This window comes from Rhinolophus hipposideros (genome assembly GCF_964194185.1).
Source record: "Rhinolophus hipposideros genome assembly, chromosome: 11".
NCBI lineage: Eukaryota > Metazoa > Chordata > Mammalia > Chiroptera > Rhinolophidae > Rhinolophus > Rhinolophus hipposideros.
Window position 1 is genome coordinate 72,670,839 of NC_138057.1, and position 16,837 is coordinate 72,687,675.

Consider the following 16,837-nt stretch of genomic DNA (forward strand, 5'->3'; position numbering starts at 1 on the left):
AAACCCAGATATCAAAAAGGGCAAAATAAACACTCAAAAATGATTATCTCAAGCTATAAATACTTCTTTGTTTGTCCTATATATCTCACCCCTAAGAATCACTAATGCTACAATAAATGATCATTTTCTTCAAAAAGTCAATTTTAAAGAACCTGAAGCTTTTCAATTTTAAGAGTCCATTTTTCTGGATTGTGTGCGTTAACTTTTTTTTTCCTATTTGCAAATTTGTCTTCTTTGGGAGTTAATTTTTGCCCACTTCCCCTTCCTTCCTTTCTTCTTCCCTCTCTCCCTCTCTCCTTCCCTCCCTCCCTCCCTTCCTTCTTTCCTTTTCTTTCTTCCTTGAAAACTATTTTTGCTTGATGTAACTAAACCTAAGTTGTCAAGAAAAGAATAAAACCTCAAAAAAAAAAGTGACAATTCATGCCTTCTCCCACTTTATATTTTATAATGATCACCAGAGAGAAGACACATGAAGTCATTTCCTTTGGGTTACATGGTGGGTAGGTGCCCCATGAGATCCTTTTGAGTGGGATAGGGTTCTACCTAAATTCTCAGAAGCCATTCAGTCATCTGGCTTCCTATTTGGATCTGGTTCGAGCCAGTAATTTTCTCTTTTTAAACCTCTCTGGAGTTTATCCTGTACCACAGTGTGATTAAGGCTGGGAAAGCATAGCCTTGACAGTCTTCTCTATGGGCTCATTCTCTACGTTTCCCAGCACAAACATCACTCCCAAGGGACATGTTTTCCAAAGGAACCAAGGGGAAAGTTGGGCAATTAACCCAAGTCTGATGGATGTCTTTAACAGGAAATTATAAGCCTTGCTCCCTACCCCCTAGGGTTCTTTCCTTGGCTAGTTATACTCTTCGATTGATAGATCTGAGACTGGTAGACAGAAGTGAGAGTCTGAGCTCGTAGCTTTTCTTTTGTATGCTCAGGAAATGTCTAGGACGTTGGAAGCTGATACTTAAGTCCCCAAAAGAGACTCTCCGGACACACATACCAGTCAAACACTGGGTCATAAATGCAGGTAAGAACAGTGTTAAGAATGGAATGGATGTTTTCCTCAACAATATATGTTTGTTTGTTTGTTTTTATGGGTATAGAAGAGAAAGAATTAGAAAGCTGATTTTGGCATGGAGGAGAAAGAGACACCGAGTAATGCAAGAATGAAGATACAGAGGCAGAGACAGTGAGATGGGAGGAAGGAGAAAATGATAGAAAGATAAAGTGAAGGGATACACAGGAAGACAGAAAGAGGCAAAAAGAAAGAAAAGTGACCTAACATGTAAAGACAGAGATACATGGAAGCAGACTCTTTCAGGAGGCATTTCCACTTGCTTTGGATCTTGACATGGAAAACTAGGTCTGGAAGGCCCAGCTTTTAAGCATTCTGAAACTGTTTAGTGGGGTAAGCCAGGAGTTTCAGGAAGGTCTCTTACACTTCGAAAATATCTCCCTTACTGCAGTGGGGAGAATGAATTAACATAATCCAGATTTTCTTAGGAATCTTTTACTCAATTGAAATAAGTCAGAACATATATTGATGAGTTTTCTTTAAGGAATACAATACTGTTCTTTGCGTCTTTTTATTTGAAAAGTTCACCTCTCACTTGAAATTTAACAATGGGTATTGAAGTCAACTCTTCTAAATGTTGCTATGCCATGGTTGACGATTTGGAGTGCTCACCAAACAGCATCCTTAGGGCAATAACATGGCTGAGACATCATATTCCATGTGCTGGTCCTCAGTGCTCTAGACACAAGAATTCTCTCTTCTCAGTGAATCTAGACAAGCTGGCTCTCATAAACACTCCCTCATCAACAATTTTTCTAATTCCCTTATGTGACAATATACAAGGAACATATGAGAAACAGGTTAAGTTTCCCAGTTTCTGAAATAAAACATACATATTTTCATATGACTGCTAAAAATGATTATTTCAAAGTCCTTAATACTCTCAACCATTTTTCATCCCCAGCAGACACAAGGGCAGCATGAGGCCTGAGAACCAGAGCAGCCTGTCCCACTTCCTCCTGCAGGGGCTCCCCATCCGGCCCGAGCAGCAGGGGGTGTTCTTCGTCCTGTTCCTGGGCATGTACCTGACCACGGTGCTGGGGAACCTGCTCCTCATCCTGCTCATCAGGCTGGACGCTCGCCTGCACACGCCCATGTACTTCTTCCTCAGCCACTTGGCCTTCTCTGACATCTCCTTTTCATCTGTCACCGTCCCTAAGATGTTGATGGACATGCAGACTAAGTACAAATCCATCCCCTATGCAGGGTGCATTTCACAGATGTATTTTTTCATATTTTTCACTGACCTGGACAGCTTCCTTATTACATCAATGGCATATGACCGATATGTTGCCATCTGTCACCCACTTCACTACACCACCATCATGAGGGAAGAGCTGTGTGCTTTACTAGTGGCTGTGTCCTGGATCCTGTCTTGTGCCAGCTCCCTGACCCACACCCTGCTCCTGACCCACATATCCTTCTGTGCTGCTAACACCATCCCCCATTTCTTCTGTGACCTTGGTGCCCTGCTCAAGTTGTCCTGCTCAGACATCTTTCTTAATGAGTTGGTCATGTTCACAGTCGGGGTGGTGGTCATTACCCTGCCATTTATATGCATCCTGGTATCTTATGGCCACATTGGGGCCACCATCCTGAGGGTCCCTTCAACCAAGGGCATCTGCAAAGCATTGTCCACGTGTGGGTCTCACCTTTCTGTGGTGTCTCTGTACTATGGGGCAATATTTGGGCAGTACCTTCTCCCAACACTAAGCAGTTTCATCGACAAGGACATTATTGTGGCTCTCATGTACACAGTGGTCACACCCATGCTGAACCCCTTTATCTATAGCCTTAGGAACAGGGACATGAAAGAGGCTCTTGGGAAACTTTTCCGTAGAGCAACATTTTTCTCACACTGATATATCTGTGATGTTTATTTAAATCAGAAGCTCACTTTTGTTAATCTCACAGATTTGATTTTTCCATTTAAATATGTCTTAAAACTTTAATGTCTCCTAAGAGATGAATGACGGCATGTTGGTAAATATCTGTTAACCAGAATTTCATTCTCTTATTAATAATGCTCTCCTTTATAAATAACTTTTTATTAGCAAATACTAATATAATTTTATTACTTATTTCTATGACTCAAGGGCATAAATGATACAATAATATATAGTTTGGTTATCTCTTATTTCAGGATATTTTTGAAAACCCTTATATTTTGAGACTGTAATCTAAGGCTTTTTAACATACCCCAGAATCTGAAGAATTAGCTACATTATTTCAGTACACTCTCTTATGCAAACTAAATGGGCTTTCTTTTCATCTTCTTGTGTCTATTGAAATCAAAGAATCCAAACTACATGTCTCTTAAGTAACAGGAAATGTATGACTCTCTGCCCATGATATAAAATGTCACAACAGCTATGAAGATGACAGTCCTGGAGAAGACCAAGACTGACAAGAGGTCCCCTCCCACCCCCCTTTGCCGACACTGTGTGGTTGATATTTCTTATCCCGTATACGCAATCATTATGAAAACATGCTTCATGCTGGTCTCCTTTGTAAATACAACCAAATTATAGTGGATACTCTCTGATCGCATAATTGCTTACTTACAAATGTCACTCATTTCAGCACTGACTGTCCTTCATGGACATCTGTCTTGCCTAGTGAAGAATGAAGCCAAGCTTCTGAAACTTTAGTGTGCACAAGAGTTCCCAGAACTCGTGAAAACACAGATTCCTGGACTCTACCACCATGGATTCTGTTCAGTAGTACTCGGACGGGACCCCAAATTTTGCATGAACGAGGCTCCCACGTGATGCTGGTGCTCAGATCTATGAACTGTGTTTCGAAGAAACTGGTGTAAGGAATTAAATCATGGAGGTCGTGGGAGGCACATTTATAACACCTTACATGATTTATGTGAGTGGGGAGAGTGAAGCAAGAGAATGCTTACATTATTTTAGCAATAGGTAAGTCTGTGGTTCATGATGATATTTTCAGATTAATTCTGGCTATAGTAAATTCCTTTTTTTCAATCTCTAATACCAGAGGTTCTTCCCTGACTTTCTTTTCTCTTTCATAAATAATGTACGTATCTCAGATACTACATATCATGCTTTGTATCATCACCAAAAACTACATAGTTCAATAAAAATGAAGCCAAAGCTTTGAAAGAATTACATTCTATGTCCATTGGTGGCTTCTTGTTTCCCTTAAGCCTGCTGAGATTTTAGTGCGATTTGTAATTTTGCTAATGTCACTCAAAAACATATTTTCCTCTTTTAACTAACAATTGTTTCCACATGATGCACAATAAAATGTAAATTTGTTATAAAGCACTGGTTGATATCAGAGTACCTGTACATCCACAAAGGGACACTTGAGTTCCTGACAGGACATTAAACGATTTTGTTACATGATGTCACTTTTGTCTAAAAGTCCTCATTTGACTTGCCATGTTTCTTGACAGAGCCCGTAAGATAGCCTTTGTCTTGAATCCAATCCATATTATTGTTATTATGGTCAAGTTTTCACCCCCATCTTTTCATCTTTTTTTGGGTGTGTGTCTGCCATATGCAAATGTAATATATTTGCCTAACTTTATAAATATAAAACTAATTAGTAGGTAACCAGCAAGTAGAGTGACGTTTCAGGCGGTGGTATTGCCCAAATTCTAGTCTGTTTGGGGTGTGAATATTGAAATCAAAACATCTGAAGGAGTGATATTTGATATATGTGTCAAATATTATAATGTCAATTTTCTTTTATGACTCATTTATTTCATTCAGTAAGTTAGGACTTAGGCTACAAGTAATTAAAAACAATCTGGCTTTGTTGCCTCGCTTTCCACAGGGTTCCACTTTGACTTCCACTCTTCATGTAATTTCAAAGTTAGGTTTTTCTCTTTTTAAAGGAGCAAGACACTGGCACGCAGATAATAAGATAGTGGAGTCCATTAAAATCGATGCTTTTGGAGATATTGAAGTTGCCTTGATCAGATAACTGACAGAAGAGTTTAAGGAGTAGTGTATTTTTAAATAAAGATTCAGAGTGAATCTTTGGATCAATTCAATAAAATTGACCAAAACTTTTAAGTTTTGTTGGATATTGTATGTATTCTATAGATTGGTATACATAGAAGTAGAGAGGCAAATATTATAATAAATTATTATACAAAAAGAAGGCTATGAAACACTATATAAACTAAATCTCATTAATGTAAACACAAAATTTTATGATAAAAAACCATTTTAGGAGGATAAAAATAACTAATGGAAGGGTGAAGTCCTTTGACGTTAGCCTTTGTTTTCACGTCTATGTTATTTGGAATCCATCACGCAGGAGAATTAATTTTATAAGCCCAAAACCAAAGAGGAATTGGTGGGGATAAACCGTTCTTCAATCTCAAAGTATGACACAACTAGGGGAAACAGAAATCTGGTAGGGAAGGGCCAGTAGGACGCCTTTCCGCATCTCCTTTGGGATGCACTCATAGGGCATCCACCCTGACGTTCTTCCAAAGGACAGTGTTTCCTCAGAGTGAGCCCTCAGAACCATCTGCCTTGGAGATACCCGGTCCCAAGTCTCATGAAAGAGCATCTCTGGCAGAAGAGCTGCAATCTGCATCTTTAACAAGCTCCCCAGGTGATTCTGCTGAACTCTAAAGTTGAGGGATCACTGCCCTAGGGCACCTGTCTTGGAGGGAGCTAGAAGTACAGTGAGCAATTAATACAGGTTTAATGCATGTCTCTTACCTAGAGTTTGACGCCCTGACCCCTTGGGTCCTTTCTCTAGGGGTACAGTGGAGTCTTCACATCTCCATTTTTAAAGGTGGTGGATGAGAAGAGTAACCTCCAGGCTCTAGGCTTTTTTCTGATGTCAGTGACAGGTTTGTACCGCACACCTTGTAGGATGAATCTGGTGTCTGGGTGTCTATAGAGAAGCTGGGAAACAAACCCCTCTCCCTGAAGCTAGATGACTTCGGCATAATGTTCAGAGCAGCACTTGACATCCTTCCTTGGGAACAGGTGTGTGTGTGTGTGTGTGTGTGTGTGTGTGTGTGTGTACACCGGAGCTCGTCACTTCTCTGTGCTCTTGCTGAAATCACCTCTCATTACTAGTTCCTAAGGACAGGGACACTGCAGTCACCACTGCCCAATGACTCTCACACCATAACCCCGAGCCTTGGGGAGATGAGGAATAAGCCGGCTGGCTGCTCAGAGATGTCCTGCCTGTAATCCCTAGAATATCCCATACCCTCTTCAAATGCATCAAGCCTCGGGCCAGGAAATATTTACTAACTCAGTTGTGTTTGCCTGAGCTCCGCTGAACACATCACACTGAGTTCCTCACTAGAGATCTTTGCGTTATTTATTGAATGAAAGCAATGTTACCTCAGATAGGACATCTCCTAGGCTCAACGGTTATGGATTGTGATTTTATCACTGTCCTTTCATCCCCAGCAGACACAAGGGTAGCATGAGGCCTGAGAACCAGAGCAGCGTGTCCCACTTCCTCCTGCGGGGGCTCCCCATCAGGCCAGAGCAGCAGGGTGTGTTCTTCGTCCTGTTCCTGGGCATGTACCTGACCACGGTGCTGGGGAACCTGCTCCTCATCTTGCTCATCAGGCTGGACGCTCGCCTGCACACGCCCATGTACTTCTTCCTCAGCCACTTGGCCTTCTCTGACATCTGCTTCTCATCTGTCACCGTCCCTAAGATGCTCGTGAACATGCTGACTCAGGACCAATCCATCCCTTATGCAGGGTGTGTAACACAGATGTATTTTTTCATAGTTTTTACTGCTTTGGACAATTTCCTTCTCACCTCAATGGCATATGATCGGTACGTTGCCATCTGTCACCCCCTCCATTATATGACCATCATGAGAGACGGACTGTGTATCTTACTAGTGACCGGGTCCTGGCTCCTCTCCTGTTCTAGTGCCTTGTCCCACACCCTTCTCTTGGCTCAGCTGTCCTTTTGTGATGACAACACCATCCCCCATTTCTACTGTGACCTTGGTGCGCTGCTCAAGTTGTCCTGCTCTGACACCTCCCTCAACGAGTTACTCATTTTCACAGTAGGATTGGTCAGCATCACTGTCCCCCTAATATGCATCTTGATCTCTTATGGTTGCATTGGTGCCACCATCCTGAAGGTTCCATCTACCAAGGGCATCTGCAAAGCCTTGTCCACCTGTGGCTCCCACCTCACTGTGGTGTCTCTGTACTATGGGACAATTATTTGGGTCTATTTTTTACCCTCATCCAACACCTCCAGTGACAACAACATAATTGCTTCTGTGATGTACACAGTGGTCACTCCAATGCTGAACCCTTTCATTTATAGCCTGAGGAACAGAGACATGAAGGGGGCGCTGGAGAAACTCATCAACAGAGCAACAGTCTTGTGTCATGACGTTCGCTCATCTTTATGACAGACGCGTTTATCACCAGACGCTAGCCTCTTAATTTTGTGCCCAGCATGCAAGAAGTATCAGTAATATTTGATAACTTGAATCATACTGTGTTACAGTCATTCTCTTTTCTCCTTATAATTTTTAGTATAAAATGTGATTTCTGAAATGATATTATTCTTTCTTACTCTTGTCTAATACATTAAGAAACTACAGAGTTAGTACAATTTGTGTCTCTCTTTTTTTCCTGGTAAGTGATTAGTTTTTTTGAAAAACAGGTTTTTGGGGTAAAATTGACATATAAACACTGTATATATTTAAAGTGTACAACTTGATGTTTTGATATGTATAATGGTGAAATGATCACCACAATCAAGCTAATTAATAATATATCCATCACCTCCACATAGTTACCATTTTATTTTACTCTGTGTGTGTGTGTGTGTGGTGAGAACACTTCAGTTAGGATCCACCCCCTTAGCAAACATCAGTACACAGTACAGTAGTTTTAACCACAGTCATCATGCTGTACTTTAGATCCCAAGAACTTATTCATCTGGCATAACTGAAACTTTGTACATTCTGCTAAGTGAAATAAGTCAGACCCAAAAAGACAATTACTGCATGATCTCACTTACATGTGGAATCCAAAATAGTCCAATTCATAAAAACAGAGAATAGAATAGTGTTTTCCAGGAGCCAGGGGGAGGGGCAGGTGGGGTGATATAGGCAATGTATTAGTTTTTATGAATTGTTAGAAGATACTGGCATAAAAAGTTGCAGAATTGGAAATTTGTGAAGTATCTCCTTTCCTTTCTCACCTCCCATTTAGTGCTCTTCTCATAGTTTCTGCTGGTGGTGATGGTGGTGGATCAGGTAGGAAACTCTGTAGTGCCCTTTATTGCTCAAGAAAATTACCCTCCTCTGTGAGTTCAGCTGCTCTTCTGATACACTCAACACTTATTCTGGGTTTTAGGGACACTGATTACTCTTATAGACCATCTTAACCTTCATTAGCAGTTCATTCTCAGACCAATCATCTCTGAAGCTTTCTGACTGTTGTGTGAGTTTCAGTGAAGACAAAGGCTCAATCCAGATACAGAAAGAGAAAGGCAAAGAAAGCATCCATAGTGGAGACTTTAGTTGCCCCCACTGAATTTTGTGACTTTCTCATTCAATATTTTTATTATCTGTCTTCCTGAAAATCATCTCTTCTTATCTTAGTGACCCCAGGTAGTATCATGACCCCGAGTAATCTAACTTCTTTGTCATCCAGTGAAGGGCCACATAGTTCTCTTTCTTCAGGCTGTACTTAATTAAAGAAAAACAGGATCACAAACATTTCAGAGATTCAGCACCATGTAGCTGTTAGGAGGATTTGTGAAAGCTAGATCTCAATGCAAGCTGTATCTCCCTGAGTGTGTGGCCTCAGGCAATTTACTTAACTTCCCTGAACCTCAATTTCTTCTTTTGTGTAAACTGTAAAACTATAAGACATCTACTTTTGCCTTGAAATAAATGAAATGCTAAATTTGGCTTAGTATTACAACTGACCAAGAAAAATAAACTATTTTTCTCTACCTATACATTCTGGGTGAATTGTGGAGCAGAACTTGCACAGATACACCTGAATTATGGTGACTGTGGGAGACTGGCATGCAGATGATAACCCCATTCAAAGAAAAGCAGCTGTCCTGGGATACAGCAACACTTCTTCACTGGCTTAAACTAGACCCAAACGACTACAGAGCAACAGACGAATGAGTTGGTAGGTGAGCAGATTACAAACAGACAGATGAAAGCAGTGGCTTACTCCTACTTGTTTAATGTTCATTCAGAGTGGCCCCTGACCTAGAACTCCTGAGCCTGCCTTTGAGAATCCCCGCTTTCAATGTGGAAGGATAAAGATTGCCTCTATTGTTACCCTGCCCGATGAAGCTTCAGGCCTTGAGTCACTTTGTCTGCAGGCTCAGTCTCAACCTGGAGCAAGAACAAAACCACATAGGGCTGGACCCTTTCTTGCTGGTCTAGACAAAGCCTGCCTTGGTTGGCCTACACACCCATGAGCACCTGGCTCAGTTTCTCTGCACTGCAGTTCTGTTGTGTGGATCCCTGACCACTTGCTTTGTCCTGTCTGGGCCATCCTAGAAAAACACAGTGCTGTCATTCATATTTTTAGCCATGGTTTGGTGACATTACTCTGAGTGAAGCTTTCTCAAGAAATGTCAAGCCCTCCTGCCTATGGGAAGTGTTTTATCACCACCTAACCTGCTAGAGTTGCTTGCCTTAGTTGTGGACAACAAAAGCAAACTGGTAGGCGCCATGTTGATTTGCATACATATATAGAACTGAAATTGCTTTGGAAGTATGTAGTTATTTGGGGTATTTCTCCTCAGTCATGCCAGGGCTGGCTCATGACCTTCCCCAGTGAAGCATCTCTCTGAGTCAGGACAAAGTTTGCTACATATAGTTTACAAATACTTCTGGAAGCTACTAAGCATTGACACTTCAATTGACCAGTTTGTATCCTACTCAATGTTAAAGGTAACAATTCTTTATAAATATACATACATATGTACACAGACACACACACATATACATAACTATATATGTTTATATATAACTATATATGTTTATATATAGTTATGGTATGTGGAGTGCAGCATAGGGAATAATCAATAGAATTGTAGTAATTATATACGATGTTAGAGAGGTAGTAAATTGAGGGATGGGCATTATTACTTTGTGAGGGGTATAAATGTCTATTACATTGTTTTGTACAGCTGAAACAAAAAACAAGAAAACAAAACAAAATGAAAAAAATGTAACAATAGAAAGACCTTTCTCAGGGGAGATGAATCATAACATTACAGAATCATGAGCTTCAATATTTATATTTTAGTTCTGGATTTTATACATATGTATACATTTTTTCTATATATTACACATATTATGTATATGTTCATAAATTACATATAAGTAAATTATATATGTTATATATATATATATATCAAGTTTCAACTCTGATGTTAATTTTACGAGTGAAAAATGATCTTATTTTGTGACAGATGGAATGTGGATGACAGGAAATACTAAGGAGTTAGAATCACTTAGATTTTGAAGGAAAAAGAAAAAAAATAAACCCTGCAAGTGTTCTACTGATTAGTATCTAAGAATCCAAGATGTTTCTTTGAGGAAGAAGCTATAAATGAAATCAGGAAGGAACTCAAGCACACATAAATTTTAATTTTTGTCATTAAGGATAGAAAGGTTGGAATTATCACAAAAAAAAAAACAGTGAGACTTTCCTTATATTATAGATTCTGTTGTTGAATAGCCACTTAACAAGTTACCTAATCTCTGTCAGACATCAGTGTGCCCAGGTCAGACAGAGCTGGATAAACTCGACATCCATGCAACAGGAGGGAACATTCTAGTAGTTTAGAGAGAGGTAAACTGAAAAGTATGTATGAGTGGTAAAAAGTGTTCCAATATACTTCTAATAATCACCATGCATGGTTACTGTGTATTAGGCACTATATTAAGAGCTTTACCTGTATAATCTCTTTTAATCCTCATAATAATCCTATGAAGCATATACCGTTGTTATCTGTATTTCTCAGTTGAGGAAACTGAGGCTTGTAGACAATGACATAATTATAATAAATGGTAGTAGCTTAATGGAGGATTTATTAATAGTTAAAACTGCCTGGATGTCAGCAAAACCTTTACAAGTGAGGTGGTTCTTCAGTGGGTTATCTGTTATTTCAGGAGATTTTGGAAAACTGTCATATTTTGGGATTGTAATCTCAGGCTTTAACACACATCAGAATATAAAGAATTAGCTATATTTTTTTCAGTACACTCTCTTTTGCAGACTAAATGGGCTTTCTTTTCATCTTCGTGTATCTATTGAAATCAAAGAATCCAAACTACTTGTCACTTAAGTAACAGGAAAAGTATGACTCTCTGTCCGTGGTCAGGGTAAGGGGGATCAAATATATGGTGATGGAAGGAGAACTGACTCTGCGTGGTGAACACACAATGGGATTTATAGATGATGTAATACAGAATTGTACACCTGAAATCTATGTAATTTCACTAACAATCGTCACCCCAATAAATAAAAAACAAACAAACAAAAAAGACCAAATTGTCAAAACAGCGCTGAAGATGAAGGTCCTGGATGAAACAAAGACTGGCCAGGGGTCCCCTCCCACCCACTTTTGCCAACACTGTGTGGTTCATATATCTTAGCCCCCTTACAAAGCCTTGTCCACCTGTGGCTCCCACCTCACTGTGGTGTCCCTGTACTATGGGACAATTATTTGGCTCTATTTTTTACCCTCATCCAACACCTCCAGTGACAACAACATAATTGCTTCTGTGATGTACACAGTGGTCACTCCAATGCTGAACCCTTTCATTTATAGCCTGAGGAACAGAGACATGAAGGGGGCCCTGGAGATACTCATCAACAGAGCAACAGTCTTGTGTCATGACGTTCGCTCATCTTTATGACAGACGCGTTTATCACCAGACGCTAGCCTCTTAATTTTGATCCCAGCATGGGAGAAGTATCAGTAATATTTTGTAACTTGATAAATTATATTCTGTGACAGTCATTGTCTCTTCTCCTTGCAATTGTTTAGTATAAATTATGAATTCTGATGTGATATTATTGATTTTTGCTCTTGTCTATTAGATTAAGAAACTACATAGTCAGCAGAATTTATGTCTCCTTTTATCCTGGGAAATAATTAATTCTTTTCAAAAAAAGTGTATAGGGGTAAAACTGACATGTAAACACTGTTTATATTCAAAGTGTACAACTTGATCTTTTGATATGTATGTGTGGTGAATTGATCACCACAATCAAGCTGATTAATAATATATCCATCACCACCACAGAGTTACCATTTATTTTTCTTTGTGTGTGGGTGTGGTGAGAAGACTCCAAATAAGACCCACCCCCTTAGCAAATATCAGTACACAGCACAGTACTGTTAACTACAGTCATCATGCTGCACTTTAGATTCAAGAACTTATTCATCTGGCATAACTGAAACTTTGTACATTCTGCTAAATGAAATAAGTCAGACTCATAAAGACAACTGCTGCGTGATCTCACTGAAATGTGGAATCCAAAATAGTCCAATTCATAAAAGTAGAGAATAGAATGGAGGTTTCCGGGAGCCAGGGGGAGGGGCAAATGGCGTGACATTGGGAATTTATTAGTGTTTATAAATTGTTGGGAGATATTGGCATAGAAAAGTTGCAGAATTGGAAATTTGTAAAGTATCTCCTTTCCTTTTCTCTCCTGCCATTTAGTGCTCTTCTCATAGTTTCTGCTAGTGGTGATGGTGGTGGATCAGGTAGGAAACTCTATAGTGCCCTTTATTGCTCCAGAAGATTACCCACTGTTGTGAGTTCAGCTGCTCTAATTATAGACTCAACACTTATTCTGGGTTAGGACACTGATCACTCTTATAGACTATTGTAACCTTTATTAGCAGTTCATTCTCAGACTTATCATCCCTGAAGCTTGTGTGAAGTCATCCCTGAAGCTGACTGATGTGTGAGTTTCATTGAAACCACAGGCTCAATCCATACACAGAAAGAGAAAGACAAAGAAAGCATCCATATTAGAGAGTTTCGTTGCCCCCACTGAATTTTATGACTTTCTCATTCAATATTTTCATTGTCTGTCTTCCTGAAAATCATTTCTTCTCATCTTAGTGACTTGAGGTAGTATCATGAACCTGAATAATCTAATTCTTTGGGATCCAGTGAAGGACCACATAGTTCTGTTTTTTCAGGTGCTACTTAATTAAGGAGAAACAGGATCACAAGTACTTCTGAGACTCAGCACCACGTAGCTGTCAGGAGTATTTGTGAAAGCTAGATCCCAATGCAAGCTGTATCTACCAGAATGTGTGGCCTCAGGCAATTAACCTCCCAGAACCTCAACTTCTTCTTCAGTGTAAACTGAAAAATTATAAGACATCTAATATGCTTTTGCTTTGAAATAAATGAAATGCCATATTTGGCTTAGCATTACAACTGACCAAGAAAAATAAATACTAGTTTTCCTTACCTATGCATACCCGGTGAATTTTGGAGCAGAACTTGCACAGATACACCTGAATTATGGTGACTATGGGAGACTGGCATGCAGATGATAACTGCATTCAAAGAAAACCAGCTGTCCTAGGATACAGCAACACATCTTCACTGGCTTAAACTAGAACCAAAGGACTACGGAGCAATGGATGAGTGAGTTGGTAGTTGTGCAGATTACAAAGAGACAGATGAGAGTTGTGGCTTACTCGTATTTGTTTAATGTTCATTCTGAGTAGACCGTGACCTAGAGCTCATGAGGCTGCCTTTGGGAATCCCCGCTCTCATTGTGGAAAAACAAGAATTGCCCCCACTCCCACCCTGCCCAATGAAACCTCAGGCCTGAGGTCACTTTGTCTGCAGGCTCAGTCTCAACCTGGAGCCTGAACGAACCCGCGTAGGCCTGGACCCTTTCTTGCTGGTCTACACAAAACATGCCTTGGTTGGCCTACACACCCATGAGCACCTGGCTCAGTTTCTCTACCCTGAAGTTCTGTTGTGTGGATCCCTGACCCCCTGCCTGGCCCTGTCTGGTCCATCCTTGAAAAAGGCAGCACTGTGATTCATATTTTCAGACACGGGTTGGTGACAGTTCTCTGAGTGACTTTTCTCAAGATATGTCAAGCCCTTCTGCCTACTGGGAATTGTTTTTATCACTACCTAATGTGCTAGATTAGCTTTCCCTAGTTGTGGGCAGCCGAAAGCCAACTGGTAGGTGCCATGTTGATTTGCATACAACATTTGCATGTGGTATACAGAACTTCTGGAAATCGCTTTGGAAGTATGTGCTTTATTTAGGGTATTTCCCCTCAGTCATGCCATTTCTGGGTCATGACCTTCTCCAACGAAGCATCTTTCTGGGTTAGAATAAAGTTTGCTATATATAGTTTACAAATACTTCTGGGAGCTACTAAGCATTGACACTTCAAATGACCAGTTTATATTCTTCTCAATGTCAAAGGTAACAATTCTTTATAAATAAATAAATAAATACACACACACACACACACACACACATACATAAATATATATACTTATATATATTTATGGTATGTGCAGTGCAGCATAGGGAATAGTCAATAGAATTGTAATAATTATATACAATGTCAGAGAGGTAGTAAATTAGTGGATGGGCGTTATCACTTTGTGATAGGTATAAATGTCTAACTATTGCATTGCTCTGTACAGCTGAAACTTAAAAAACAAAACACAATGAAAAAAATATAACAATAGACAGACTGCTCTCAGGGGAGATGAATCATAACATTACAGAACCAGGAGCTTCAGCATTTATACTTTAGCTCTGGATTTTATATGCACATATATATATTTTCTATATATTATATATATTGCATATATGTTCATAAATTATATATAAGTAAAGGGTATATATTATATATATCAAGTTTCAACTCTGACATGTGAATTTAATGAGTAAAAATTGATCTTATTTTGTAACATTAAACATGGATGAGAAGACATACGAAAGAATTAGAATCACTTAGCCTTTGAAGGAAAAACCAAAAACACTGCAAGTGTTATGTTGATTATTATCTTAGATTCCAAGACACTTTTTTGAGGAAGAAGCTATAAATGAAATCAGGAGAAATCTCAAGCATACATAGATTCTAATTTTTGTCCCTGAGGTAAAAAAGTTAGAATTATACCAGAAAAAATTGAGACTTTCCTTATATTATAGATTCTGTTGTTGAATAGCCACGTAACAATTTACCTGATCTCTGTCAGACATCAATGTGCCTAGCCCTGGTCAGACAGAGCTGGATAAAGACTGCATATCCATGCTACAGAAGGGAACATTCTAGGTCTTTAGAGACAGGTGAACTGAAAAGTACGCATGAGTAGTAAAAAGTGCTCCAATATATTACTCCTAATAATCACCAGGCTTCTGCATGATTATGGTGTATTAGACAGTATATTAAGAGCTTTACCTGTATCATCTTTTTTAATCTTCATAATAATCCTATGAAGCATATACTGTTGTTATCCGTATTTCTCAATTGAGGAAACCGAGGCTTGGAGACTGTCACATAATTATAATAAACGGTAGTAGCACTATGGAGGATTTATTAATATTTAAAGCTGCATGGGTGTCAGCAAAAGCTTTATAGGGGAAGTGGTTCTTCATTGGGTTATCTCTTATTTAGGAGATTTAGGAAACTTACATTTTGGGATTATAATCTCAGGCTTTAACACACCTCAGAATCTAAAGAATTAGCTATATTATTTCAGTAAACTTGCTTATGCAGACTTTAATGGGCTTCCTTTTCATCATCTTGTATCTATTGAAATCTGTAGTCGCACAACAGCCTAGCCAACTGTCCCTCCATGTCTTTCCTTAAGGAAAGAAGAGTTTGTGAGATTGTGCCTTTCTGGGACTCTGTTCCATCCTTGTGTTTACACCTTATGTCTCTCTGTCTGGTCCCCAAAAGATGGTTTGCAGCCAAAGACGGGTAAGATATCTCACGGGAGATACTACCTAAGCCAGGCGGAACCGAGTGGGGACCCCTAATGAGCTACCTTAGAAAAATAAGGGAAGGGGCTTTGCCTCCTCTTCCCCCTGTCTGGGAAAGTCTGTTGCGTGCCCTGGCTTTTCCCTTGCAGCTGTTTGTGAGAGAAGTCATGAGGACAACAAAGATCAGTCCTCTCTACTTATCTCTACAGAGCTGTTACAATATGAGAGACTTGACCCTGAGAAGGTCCAGACCTTAGGTAAGACATCATGGGAACTTGTGCATCGGCTGTTTGAAGGTTAAAATAATTGGCTTGGGATGTTTCTATAACGTGATAAGTGAGTCTCACAAACCGTGCCAAAAACACTGCTACTCCCTTGTATACTTATCAGTACTGACAATTCTAGTCAGTACTGACTCTAGTATCAGTACTGACAATTCTTCATGGACATATGTCTTGCCTGGTGAAGAATGAAGCAAAGCTTCTGAAACTTTATTGTGCACAAGAGTTTTGTGTTTTGTTTTTTAAGTTTCAGCTGTGCAAAACAATGCAATAGTTAGACATTTACACTTCTCACAAAGTGATAACGCCCATCCTCCAATTTACTACCACTCTGATATCATATATAATTATTACAATTCTATTGACTATTCCCTATGGTGCACTCCACATATCATAAATATATATCAATATATATTTATGTATATGTGTGTGTGTATATATATATATAAAACCACTGTGTGTTTGATATGTCTTCACCTCCATACACAATCATTATGAAAACATGCTTCATGCTG

General features: G+C 39.5%; 2 protein-coding genes across 2 annotated transcripts; both read left to right on the top strand.

Moving 5' to 3' along the window:
• Window positions 1–1,996: 1,996 nt before the first annotated feature.
• LOC308505057 (olfactory receptor 1J2) lies at window positions 1,997–2,938 on the top strand (the record flags this gene model as incomplete). Its single annotated transcript, XM_081066709.1, has 1 exon — window positions 1,997–2,938. The coding sequence occupies one exon, from the start codon at window positions 1,997–1,999 to the stop codon at window positions 2,936–2,938; it is 942 nt and encodes a 313-aa protein (XP_080922835.1).
• A 3,571-nt stretch (window positions 2,939–6,509) lies between these two features.
• On the top strand, window positions 6,510–7,469 carry LOC308505058 (olfactory receptor 1J4-like; the record flags this gene model as incomplete). Its single annotated transcript, XM_081066710.1, has 1 exon — window positions 6,510–7,469. One exon carries the CDS (start codon window positions 6,510–6,512, stop codon window positions 7,467–7,469), a length of 960 nt encoding a protein of 319 aa, XP_080922836.1.
• Between the last annotated feature and the right edge of the window lie 9,368 nt (window positions 7,470–16,837).